This window comes from Pelophylax lessonae, assembly GCF_965119305.1.
Source record: "Pelophylax lessonae genome assembly, chromosome: 3".
In the NCBI taxonomy this organism is placed as follows: Eukaryota; Metazoa; Chordata; class Amphibia; order Anura; family Ranidae; genus Pelophylax; species Pelophylax lessonae.
In genome coordinates this window covers 314,720,940-314,733,782 of record NC_138770.1, presented here as the reverse complement: position 1 = coordinate 314,733,782, position 12,843 = coordinate 314,720,940, and the positions used below count along the sequence as shown (strand labels likewise).

The 12,843-nt window shown below is 44.3% G+C and overlaps 1 protein-coding gene across 1 annotated transcript in view; it reads left to right on the top strand.

Annotated features, from left to right (window-relative positions):
- Positions 1-937: 937 nt before the first annotated feature.
- The window catches only part of RNPEPL1 (arginyl aminopeptidase like 1), a 39,661-nt gene continuing 27,755 nt past the window's right edge, over positions 938-12,843 (top strand). The window contains exons 1-5 of the mRNA XM_082252507.1: positions 938-2,269; positions 6,627-6,767; positions 9,267-9,418; positions 9,532-9,648; positions 11,092-11,327. Coding sequence (XP_082108633.1) covers positions 1,229-2,269; positions 6,627-6,767; positions 9,267-9,418; positions 9,532-9,648; positions 11,092-11,327 — 1,687 coding nt within the window. The 5' untranslated portion in view covers positions 938-1,228. The remainder of the gene's footprint in view (positions 2,270-6,626; positions 6,768-9,266; positions 9,419-9,531; positions 9,649-11,091; positions 11,328-12,843) is intronic.

Below are 12,843 nucleotides of genomic sequence, written 5' to 3'. Positions count from 1 at the left end.
CCACACAGCCATTAGAGACCCTGAATAGCCACCAGATATACCTAAGAGCCACCAGAGACCCCGCACAGCCAACAGGGACCCTGAATAGCCACCAGATATCCCGCACACCCTTAATAGCCACCAGAGACCCCACACAGCCATCAGAGACCCCATAGAGCCACCGGATACACCTAATAGCCACCAGAGACCCTGCACGGCCATCAGAGGCCATGAATAGCGACCAGGTACCCAAAACAGCCACCAGATATTCCACACATCCACCAGGGACCGTGCACAGCCAACAGGGACCCTGAATAGCCACCAGATATCCCGCACATCCACCAGGGACCCCAAACAGTTATCAAAGACCCCGAATAGCCACCAGATATACCTAATAGAAACCAGAGACCCCGCACAGCCAACAGGGATCCTGAATAGCCACCAGAGACCCCAAACAGCCACCAGATATCCCGCACATTCACAAGATATCCTGCACACCCTTAATAGCCACCAGAGTCCCTGTAGAGCCAACAGAGACCCAGCAATACCACCAGAGACTCTGCACAACAACCAGAGACCCCACACACCCACTTCGAATAGCAAGGCATAGAACAAATTCAGATGGGGGGGGGGGGGCAGCCCATTTTAGTCTTGCCTAGGGCAGCACAAAACCAAAATACACCCCTGACTGTACCTACAAGTAAGCCTTATTGCAGGCTTACCTATAGGTAAAAATCATACAAGGGAGTTCACTCTAACTTTAATCTATCCAAAATAAAAAAAAATGTTTTGCCTTTAGTTCTCTTTCTAATGTGTACACATGGGGGGGTTCTCCCAGTAAGGCTAGAGAGTGATATGAGGAGCAGCCCCTGTGACCTCTACAGGAGAGCTGGGCTGTTTACGGTCACCTGCACGGCACCATCTGCCGAGTGAGGAGATGCTGCCACCTAGCGGCGGCCCGTGCCTGCCGGTTCGTGTAACTTCAGTGACAGCTCGCCCCGGTCCCGGGCGTGTACAGCTCTCTGGAAGTAGGCGATCGTAGCTCTGCGACATCCGTCGTGTAAATAGCGCTCGGAGCACACACCCGGGGAGCCTGTGTATACCGGGTGGGCTGTTCCGGGCCAGGCCTCGCCTCTCCACTCTGTCACTTCCTGTCCCGGCCGGTCTCGGCTGTCTCTCCTCCCGGTCTAGGCCTTCGGCGGCCCCGATGGATTTTACATAGTCTGACCCGACCGTCGTCCCGTGTCCGATGGCGTCGGCTGCCCGGTGCCCGGCTCTGTGCTGCTGCCGCCGCCCTCTCCACTCCGGGCCAGGCCTGGACTCCCCGCAGCGCTTTCAGCCGGGACCTCCTGACCCAGCTTCGGCCTCCAGCTTCCAGCTCTACCGGCTTCATCACTTCCACCTGGGGCTGGAGCTGAGGCCGGAGAGCCGGGAGCTGTCCGGCTGCTTGGTACTTGAGCTGAGCCCTGTGGTGCCGGGCGGGCCCGCTCTGGTTCTGGACATTCACCCGGTGCTCAGAGTCAGCTCTGTCCGGTGTAGAAGAGGGGGAAGACCGAGCAAGAAGAGCGAGAGACCGTGTTCATTTCCTCCTAGTGACTACAGTGCTCACCACCCCTGGAACCCTGAGGACCCCACCCATGGGGGCCAGTGTAAAACAGACTTGGGGCCCCCCCGTTCTACTTCCACCATGGACCCTTCATGCTACGCTAACCCTCAATCACCTACAGTGAGCCCCGCTACAGCGGAATCCTCACCACTGGTCACCCCCGAACCCCTCGACCTGTCTATTCCACGTTCAAAAAGTTTTACGACTTTGCCACACCTCGCCCCCAATGACGTTACAGACCATGTCTCTGCTGGTACGGTTTGTCCCACCATCAATGGTCATCAACCTCCAGGATCTTCCCCTAAAAGTTCGGCTCCGTTTACCTCTACCACTTCCCCTGCTACTGATCTGTCTTCCCACTCCTCTTCATCATGCTGGTCCTCGGACTCTCTCGCTTCCCCGACCCCCGACAGCGGCTTTGCCACTTCTAGTATGCCCGCTCCCGTTTCCTCAACGGACATTCCTGCGTCGGAAGCACTGCCTTGCACTTTTAGCCAGCCATGTGAGTTCCATAGTGCCAGCGACTCTGTGCCCACTCACTCCACCTGCTGCTTTCCGTTGGACTTTAGGGTTGAAGAGTTTACAGATTATGGCTCCGCGCTTACCATCATTGTGCCTGAAACCCTGCGAACGAATGAGAAGTTCCAGGTCATTGTACACTACGTCACAGGCGAGGGTCCTGCGGTGAGTGTTTAAATGCCATGGGACTGATGATTGTTGTTGTTACCAAGAAGTTCTAGAAAGAAAGTCATTCCTTAGAATTCCTGCATGTCCATGATCCAATGGCAGTAGCTTACTCCCTGACTTTTCTGGAAGTCACTAGTTGCATATTATCAGAAACGTCTACATAGAGTACATACTACAGTGCTTGGGCCTGGTAATGGATTGCTAAGGCACTCGCCACTGCCTTGTGGGGTTGGAAAGGGACCTGCACATTTGTCCCATAGCAGGAAGTGTGGATGTTTAAGGCTGGGTTGACACTATTGCGAATTGGAAGTGGGTTTCCTCGCATCCAATTTGCATGTCAGGAGCCTGTGACCGGCTCTCAATTGAGCCATTTCACACAGCTCTGGGACGGCTGCGGAGTGTATTACACAGGAGTCCTGTGCGTCTTCTGGTCTGTTTCAGGTCCGAATTCAACCAAAAAGTCTGACCGCAATCTGACCTGAAATGGTGAACAGGGATGCACCAGACCCCTAATGTGAGGCGCTCTGCACACTGTGTCAACCCTGCCTTAGGGGAGTGCCACGGTTATAGAGGTGGGTTGGAGCCCAATGGTATGTAAACAATGTTATATGGTATTTACTAGTGGTGCGCCGAAATGAAAATTCCGGTACCGATAATTCAGGATGCCCTTGGCCGAAAAACCACATTGACGTATTTTTAAAAAATTATATATATTTTTATTTGTATTATATTCAACTTTTTAAATTAATATCATGAATTTAAATTTAATATGAATTTATTATCAGCACCTTTTTGAAGCAGTGTTAATAATCCTGCTTGCTGTATTTTTGGTGCATGTTTGTTCGGCACCACCACCACATTGAAAATGCATCAAAAATGCACCCGTATTGTGTTTTATAGCATTTTTTGAGTTACATGACCTATTAAAAACGCACCATAAGCAGGTAAAATCGTGGGCGTTTTCGGCAGCCATTATTGGCACCTTTTTTTGCTTTCAGCACAATGTGAAAACCCAATTTTGTGCAGATTTTCAGTGGCCCGAAATTTTGGTACATCACTAGTATTTACAGCACCCCACCCCCAATGTATATAGGAAAGTATGGGGCTTTAATGGTGCTTGCACTTTGCAGGAAGGAAACAAAAATGCAATAGTTGTACAGGACCAGGCCTATTTCTGACATTTGTTGTTCGCAAGTTAAAATCAGTATTTTTTGCTAGAAAATTACTTAGAACCCCCAAACATGATATATATATATATAATGTGTATATATGTATAATTTTTTTTTTTTTTTTTTTTTTTAGCAGAGACCCTAGAGAATAAAAAGTATAAAACTCTGCACTAATGGTCTATTTGGATAAAAGGAGGATATGTGCAAAAATATAAAGTGTGATATAAAATGTATATAAAATATAACTAGGCTGCAGCCTCCCTAGGTTATAGTCCGAAGACTATATATGTAAGATGATGGAAAGATAGGGTGATGGCGCTGCCTAATAATATAGGTGTTAAAAGGTGTTGGTAAGTGCTAATAAAAAACTTTAAAGGTGCAACTTGGTAATGTAGAAAGTGACGGCAGTGTTAGATAAATGTATTTGACGTATAAAGTGATATGTGCATAAAAAAAGTCACAGTGCAAATATGTGATGAAAAGTACAAAAAAAGTCTAGATAAATACCAAATTGAAAAGTATATACAAAGAAGCTATACCTGATATCAATCAAATCTAGGTAATACACAATCTAGATCATGCATATCAAAGGCTGATAAAGTGTATAAAGGTGCTCTGTGCATACAAAATACCCCAAATAGACCACACACTGTAGTATGGGGGTAAAGTGAAAATAAGTGCAAACAAAATATATGACAACAAATTAATTGCAAAGTCCAATATAGGTGCTTGGTGTCTATATACCAAGTATAGTGACCAAAAATGTTGAACAAAGTTCCAATATGGATAGTAAGTGACAACACTCTGATGTTGAACTATAAGGAGTGACCCCGTGGTGGGCGGTGAGGTGCTAGGTGATCCCTCTGGTAAAAAGCTCACTCACCAGAAATACCCACCCCACACAGGGGTATAGAGCGGGTATATGTGTGTGTATCCTATGGCCGGAGAGATCCTGTTAACCTCGCCTGCTCCTGGATGGGGACGTCCTAGAAGTAATCTGGAAGGTCCTAAATGGAGGGTTCCCCAGGGATAGTGGTCGGAATCTACTGTGCTCCTGTCAGCAGGAAGTGGGCGTCCGAGATATCCACGGGGTGTCACTCGTAGTATTGTACCAGGGAGTAATGAATAAGGCACATAGTGTGATACCGTATGAACAATTTTAATGTAAAAAATCTGAGAGATACTCGCATTTACAGAGGAAAAGTGCAAGCATACAATCGTGTGAGTGGAGCGCAAATGCGGTCCAAGCCTCGATCTCGAGTAACCGGAAGTGATGCGACACGCTGTACGCGTTTCGTGGTAGATACGTCCTCAGCAGCGTCGGGTCACTTCCGATGTCATCCCTTATATACATGCGGTAGCTAAGCAACGCAATGTCAGCAGGTCTGAAGCCTAGTACGTAATCCGGAAGCGGGGCTGCACACCACGGACTCCTAGAAAATGGAAGTATTTTGTACTATAAATGTAAGCCTAAAGAGGATGTACAAATTTGACCGAACGGAATATGTACAGTGCTTACAATAAATAAATGTTCCATATTTGTCCCGCAGGTGACAAATGAATATTAGACCTGGGCTCTGGAATGTATATATCGGATGCATTCTCAGCATAAGCGCTTTGCATGTATATAATCAGGGAGAAAATATAAAACATAAAAAATGTCTCATAAATGTGGGTGAACCACCCAAAATCCTCAAATAACATGTTGTATATTGTACATAAAGTTTATTATAAATGAAACTATAAATAAAATCAAAATTTAAGATAAAATATTTAGTGGTGAAGGAGATGGAATTAAAAAAGAGGGTGAAGGACACCTAGTGGTGTATGTTAAGAATCATAAAAATGTTAAAAGACAATAGATAAATATTGGCAAGATATACTAATTATGTTGTATTAAAATCATTAAATAGTGTTGGACAAGGTATCATAAAATATAATAAATATAATGTGATATATAAAAATAATGTATAAAAAGTGTCTCCATATAAATGGTAAAAAAGATGTTCTTCGCACGTTCCTGTGCGATTGATGTGTGAGCATGGTGTTTAACGGCTCTTAAAACTTGCTAACTGCTTGATAAAAAATGTAAATACTTGAATGTCCACTGCCTGGCCACTGGTTTGTTTGCCTTAAAGTGATAATAAACGATCACCCATTAAGTTTAAAATAGAAATGAAAGGCAAAACCTTTTTGAATAGATATAAAAAAAAATATATATACCGTAAATACCCTTTTTTTATAAATGATCACATACCCTCTGTTCTCAGCTGCATAAGAGCTGTGGGGAGGAAAAACGGCAGGACACTGAATGGCTGTGCAGTGAGAGCGTGTCAGGACAAGTCTGATCAGTGGAGGAGAATACACTGAGTTCCCAACATAGCTAGAGAACTGACCACGGTGTGCTTCCCTGCTTAGTGTAGTCAGTTATTAATAGGAAAGGAGCAATACAAGGAGAACAGGACACTTTTTCTCACACATGGACATGATACAGCAGGCACATATCGGTAATATGAAATGTTAGGTTAACAAACGCTTTAAATAGATATTTTAGTTACAGGTCTAGTAAGCTGTGGTCTCATTAATATGGTAAAAACTACAGCTATGAAATCTCATGCTATAAATCTTATCTCCCCTCCTGTCCACCTCAAGGTTTGGTGTTTCCATTCCTTCTGCTATGTTTGTTCTATATGATAAATGTAAAAAATCCAGCAATCCAAGTGGGACCCACTTCTAAGGGCCGGTTTCCACTAGTGCGACTTGCTGTGCGACTTGACACATGTAAAGTCGCACAGCAAGTCAAAAGCCATTCGTTTCAATCGGGCCCGTTTTCACTGCCGCGACTTCAGTTGCGGCAACTTCAAAAGTAGTTCGTGCACTACTTTTGAGCCGACTTCAGTGCGACTTCCCTCTATAATGAGGGACAAGTCGCACTGAAAGCCGCAGTTTACTTTCACTACGAAGTTGCGCTAGAAATAGCATGACTTTGTAGCCGCGGTAGTGGAAACGGAGACTAATAGGTGTTGTAAGTGTGCAGGCTGGAGATGTCGGGTGCGCTCTGCCAGAGCCTCCTAGAGATGAAAAATTATTTTGTTGGTGTAAACTTCTAGCAAAAACCTAGTTTTGCCCATGCTGCGTCAGTATTATAATATTGCCTGCAACTATTTTCCAACAATGTTTTTCAGATATGGTGGCTGGATCCTGAACTCTCCTATGGAAGCTCAGAGTTGTTTGTGTTTACTCAGGGGCATTCTGTTTGCAATCGCTCCTTCTTCCCATGTTTTGATACACCAGCTGTAAAGTGTACTTACTCTGCCTCTGTCAAGGTAAGTTAAACAGCCTTCGTTTTGAGAACCATTTTATTTGCTGCAGCTCTGATTTCCAGTTAACCTCGATTCACCATAGAACATGGTGCAGGTCCTGCGCCGCATTCAAAATGCACTGCAGTTGCAGTCTACAGCGGGTGTCAATGTTAACACCCCAAACACAGGTCACAAATGCAGCGCATTACTGTGCGATTAATAGTTACCCACTGTTGTGATGGATTTGGATCAGCATCAGTAGAGGTGATAGATTTGGATCAGCAGTGATAGGGTTGATGGACTTGGATCAGCATCGGTACAGGGGATGGACTTGGAACAGCATCGATAGAGGGGATGGACTTGGATCAGCATCTCGGTAGGGGGGATGGACTTGGATCTGTATCGGTAAGGGGGATGGACTTAGATCGGTAGGGAGGATGGACTTGAATCTGCATTGAGAGGGGGGATGGACTTGGATCGGCATCAGCGGGGGGGGGTGGACTTTAATCGGCATCGGGAGGGGGGATGGACTTGGATCGGCATCAGGAGGGGGGATGGACTTGGATCGGCATCGGTAGGGGAGGGTGGACTTGGATCGGCATCGGTAGGGGAGGGTGGACTTGGATCGGCATCGGTAGGGGGGGTGGACTTTTGTATCGGCATCAGTGGGGGGGGGGGGGTGTACTTGGATCGGCATTGGTGGGGGGTTGGATGGGGGTCGGCTTGGATCGGCATCGGTAGGGGGGGTGGACTTGGATCAGCATCACTAGATGCAGTGTCCCAAGTGGCAGTTTACCTCTTTGCATGGTGTTGCAGATTCCTATTACAGTGATAGTTGGCTTCACAATAGCTTATGGCATTCTTTAAATATAGTTCTTGATTTGCTTCAAAGTGGAATTCATCAGTACCAATCCTTCCTGTAATCAGTTATTATCTGCAGATAATGAGATTAATATAATAGGCAGTAAATCTGATTTCATTCACAGTTTCTATGTTCTGCAAAAGTCACACTCAGATCACCTGCATTAGGCAATCTGTGCTTGATCGTGATATCTTCTATTACTTCCAAACTGCAACAGACAAAAAGATCAGCGCCTCCTAAAGGTTTTACGTTTTTTTTTTTTATAGTAAATCCAATAAAAGCATAATGGCCATAGCTAATCCCATAGCAAGGAACTCATTGGAGGAATACTCCTGAGGGTCTAGCTCCAGCCAACAACCGTGCCTGTCTTATGTAAATACGATAAATTCTTATTTTGTAATTTACATTAGTTCTCTTCCAGACAAGTGCGTTTTATTTGTGGCTAGCCATTATGATATGGCGGCACCTGTAGCAGGTATCTGGATTTTTAGCCTGAATTTGTTTTCTGGGGGCTTGTTTTGCTGTGACACTATTGTTGCATTGTTATGGACTTGAAATATGGATGTTGATTTTATCTGATGCTATGTGTGGCATCCTTGGTTGGTACAGGATTAGGCATGGCTATTATGCTTTTTTTTTTTTAAACCTACTATAGTAAAGAATTGATTTTTAATGTATTTAGATTTTGCTGACCAAATTGTCAATAACAGTTGTATGGGCTGCAGTGATGGCACCTCAATGAAATGACAGCACATATGACTCATTGAAAATACTGGCATATTTTTAGGCGTGACTTAACATCATCTGAGTGTGACTTTTGTATAAGTGAGATGATATCTATTTATGGAACAGGGGGGAGTAATGGAATAAAAAGTAAGGTTGTCCAGCTATGACTGGTGAAGGTAAAGGAATAGAATTGTACTGTATGCTCTACAATTTGTGTTTTCGTTATATTGATAAAAATGCTATATGAATCGTGTAACTCCAGAGCTTGTACCTTCGCATGGCACTTTTCCACTGCAAGTACCGGCTCGGCTCTACTCGGCCCTGCTTGGCCCGGTTTGCTTTTCCACTGCGGTACCGCATGGTATAGTGTCGGAACGGTTCGGTACGGTACGGTATAGGTTTGCTTTTCCACTAAAGTAGTACTAAAGTTAAGTGGGAGGGATAACAACGGGGTGGGTGTGATTCTCTGACCAATCAGTGGCTAGTAGTGACTGCATGCAAAGGATTGTGGGATATGGTACCAGTTTGGTACCTGTTGGAACCACAATCGAGTAGGTACTGTTTTTTCAGAGCCGTACCGTACCGTACCGTTCGGTTCCATGCAGTGGAAAAGCAAACCTATACCGTACCGTACCGAACCGTTCCGACCCTATACCATGCGGTACCGCAGTGGAAAAGCACAAAAGCGTGCCGAACCGGTACGGTTCCATGCAGTGGAAAAGCGCCAATAGAAATCTCTGTATTTGTATATTGACTGTTCATTAGGATCCGCTCAATTTTACTTTTGTTGTATGCAAGTTGATATGAATTAGAACTGTGTGCTCATTAACTTTAGTTGAAGGTTTGGAAGAACCTTTATTCCCTGCCATGGATGCTGCAAGAAAATGTTATACTGAATTGTGTTGAACCTATTTTCTTATATATACTTTCCTCAGGCTCCAGCAGGAATTCGGGTGCTTATGAGCTGTACTCACAGTTATTACATAGAAGAAATGGGCATCTTCCACTTCTATATGGAACATCCTGTTCCTGCCTATTTAGTGGCCCTGACTGCAGGTCATTTGCTTCCAGCAGATATTGGCCCCAGGTAACAGCATTTCATATGGTTGTGTTCTTCCACTAGATGCATTTTGTTCATTGGTATTTTTTTTTTCTTCTATTACTTGGTCTTATCTACTTTACGCTTTTGTTTTCGAACAGAAGTCGGGTTTGGGCTGAACCCTGCGTGCTGCCTTTGGCTGTCGGTAAACTAGCTGGGCGAGTAGAGCAGTGGCTTCAGGCTGCAGAGAGCTTGTACGGACCCTATATCTGGGGAAGGTAAGATCAGATGCAAATATAGCTTTACAAATATGTTTTATACATTTCTAAAGACAGTTAAACAGTCAAATCATGTTAAACATTTGCTTAAAGCGATTGTAAAGTCTTTTTTTTTTTTTCCTATAAAAATAACAAACGTTATACTTACCTGCTCCGTTGTAGTGGATTTGCACAAAGCAGCCCAGATCCTCTTCTTCTCCGTTCCCTCTTCTGTGATCCTGGCCCCTCCCTCTTGTTCAGTGCCCCCACAGCAAGCAGCTTGCTATGGGGGCACCTGAGCCGAGTCACTGCTCCCTGTGTCCATTCAGACATGGAGCCCAGACCCAGCCCCGTCCCCTCGCTCTCCTTATTGGCTAGCTGACTTTGACAGCAGCGGCAGCCAATCAGGAGGGAGAATCTTAAGCCGGTGAGACATTCGTGGACATCGCTGAACAGAGAGGGACCTCAGGTAAGTGTTAGGGGGGACCACTGCACATAGGGTTTTCATCTTAATGCATAAACACCTTTAAGGGGTAACTGTACTTTCATTTAAAAAAAAAAAAAAGGTATTCAACACCTTCGCCCAACAAATTATCCGACACATTCTAATCCACCTTCAGATTGCATGACCTGGTAAGGATTAGCACAGTGTTCATATGCCCCAATGGTCCAGTATTTTCTGATTTTGTTGTACACAGAAGTGCCAGGCTCACATATAAAGATAATGGCTATCTCTGTCTCTAACTTGTATGAGCCTGTGTCCAAGTCTAACTTTTGGACAAGAATCTCAGGAGGATGTTGGAGGACATAAATCCTGCACTGGTTGTAGCACATGAGAAATTAGATTTGATTCTGCAAGATCTGCACTTTACAGATTTAATAGGGTGGATCACATTGTTTTGTAAGTGACCATTAAGTTGCCTATAGCCATAATATAATTGGCTGGATTGGGCCAAGTGATGAAGTTGATGAACAGGCTAGAAAACCTGGGCTGATTGGTATTATTTCCACTCTCAGAATCTAATGCTGAACTCCTTGCAGTATGCCTGTGTCTGCTTCCTCTACCCATTTCCAGGGGGCACATACATGATCTCTTGGTGGTCTCAAACGTGCGTTTATGCATACAGCAAGTATTTTACCTGAATACTTTTGGATAGCACTATTGAAATTGTTGGGAATCACAAGTCTTCATAATCAAGCACTTTCTACTTCTGTGTTTAAAAGGAAAGATAAAACCTGTGTCTGTGCATATTTCCAGTTCTTTTTATAGTATATAATCAGTTAAAAAAACTTTTTTCAAATGTGAATGTTTTTATAACCATCTTTCTATTTAACTTCTTTGTTCTCTGCTTACTTGTTTTCAGAGATACTTCCTGTAGAACCCCTTGTTTTTTTTATATTCCCTTAAAAGTCTTTCTTACCCAGAACCCATTTGCCCATTACCCTTCCCTGCCTCCATTCCAGGTACGATATTGTCTTCCTGCCCCCATCCTTTCCGATTGTTGCCATGGAGAACCCGTGCCTGACATTCGTCATCTGTTCCATCTTGGATAGTGAAGATTTCTTGCTTATTGATGTCATCCATGAAATTGCACATGGCTGGTTTGGGAATGCAGTCACTAATGCCAGCTGGGAGGAAATGTGGTTGAGTGAAGGTTTGGCAACATATGCCCAGCGCCGTATCACCACTCTGGTTTATGGTAAGTGGATTGCGGCATAATATGAAATGCCTTTCCCTACTGCTCATGTCCTATAACATGTGAGAAAAGCGCAAATTGTCAATATCCATAGCCCAGTCCAAACATGTAAAACACCAACTCTAGCAAAACCAATAGTTTTATTTTTTTTCGATCTTTACAGTAATGTTACATCACATTAAGGCTTCTTGACTTTACAAAGCCAAGTTATATTGCCAGAATCCCCCAAATTTTCGTTATATTGTAGAATTAACAGTTGTTGATTGCGATTGTGGCTCTAACAGGGTGAAACCTTTTGTTATGGACGTATGGGACAATACAAGCAACCAGTAGCGATAAAATTCGTAGTGTGAACGTGCTGAAAATATGAGACAAGGTATTAAAGGATAGATATAGCACAGACCTGCAGCCAAAAAAAAAAAAAGTTTACTAAGGACTGGTTTACACATAATTTTTAACATTGCTCTTTTAAAGCACAATTAAACATTTAGTTAAAATCGGCTAAATACAATCCAGGTTTATCACAACAAAAGGTGTGCAAAGTCTTAGGCCCCTTTCACGCGATCGGACCGTTTTTCAGGCGGACCTGATTAGGCCACCCATTCTACTCTATGGGGAGGCGCATGTCAGCAGACATGTATCCGCTGACACCCGCCTGGCATTTGATCCAACAAGATCCACTGAAAACAGACAGATGGTGATACCTTCGCCATCCGTCCAGCGGGTGGGATCAAATGAAGACTGATATGCTGTCCGTTTTTCATCCAATCTCCCCATAGCGGAGAGCAGGACTCTGTCAGGTCCATCTCTGCACAGTGAGCATAGATGGACCTGTTATCCGCCTGCTCAGTGGGGATCAACAGAACGATCCCCTCTGAGCTAGTGTAGTCTGTGAAAACGGATCGGCCTGTGTGAAAGGGGCCTTACAGTATTGAGTCTTTTCCCTTAAATCCATGCTCTCTGACCTCTACAGAGAAACCACTGCCACTATGCAGACAAGCTCCTTGCTGAGTGAGAGCTAGAGCTCCCCATACATCAAAGAGCATGAGCATTACTAATTGAAGACTCATCAGGGAGAGTGTCAAGGTTCTACAGAGAGGCTACTTCTTCCGCACAAAGAACAAGGGCTCCCCCTTGAAGCAGCCAGACTGGGGACAGTCTTTTCTGTCTTATCAGAAAGTGGCTGTGCTTTCAGTAGAGATGATTGTAGCCCATAACCGAAACGATCATAGGTTTGCAGATGGACAGTAGCTTCTTTGGATATCCACTGATCACCCTCTCAGTTGAAAAAAGTTATTGTCTGGGAAAAAAAAAAACCTGGATGATCTATATTTTCCCGAGTAGTGCACAAACATGCTGTGCATGTTAATGGAATGATATCTGATCAATATCTCATATTTAGCCTTCACATAACAGATATTTCTTTCTCATTCATTGAGGGACACCGGAATTCAGAGGCTGTCAGGATTATACCAGCTTCTCCTTCCACCATTTATTAGAAGCTCAGACAGCTTATTTT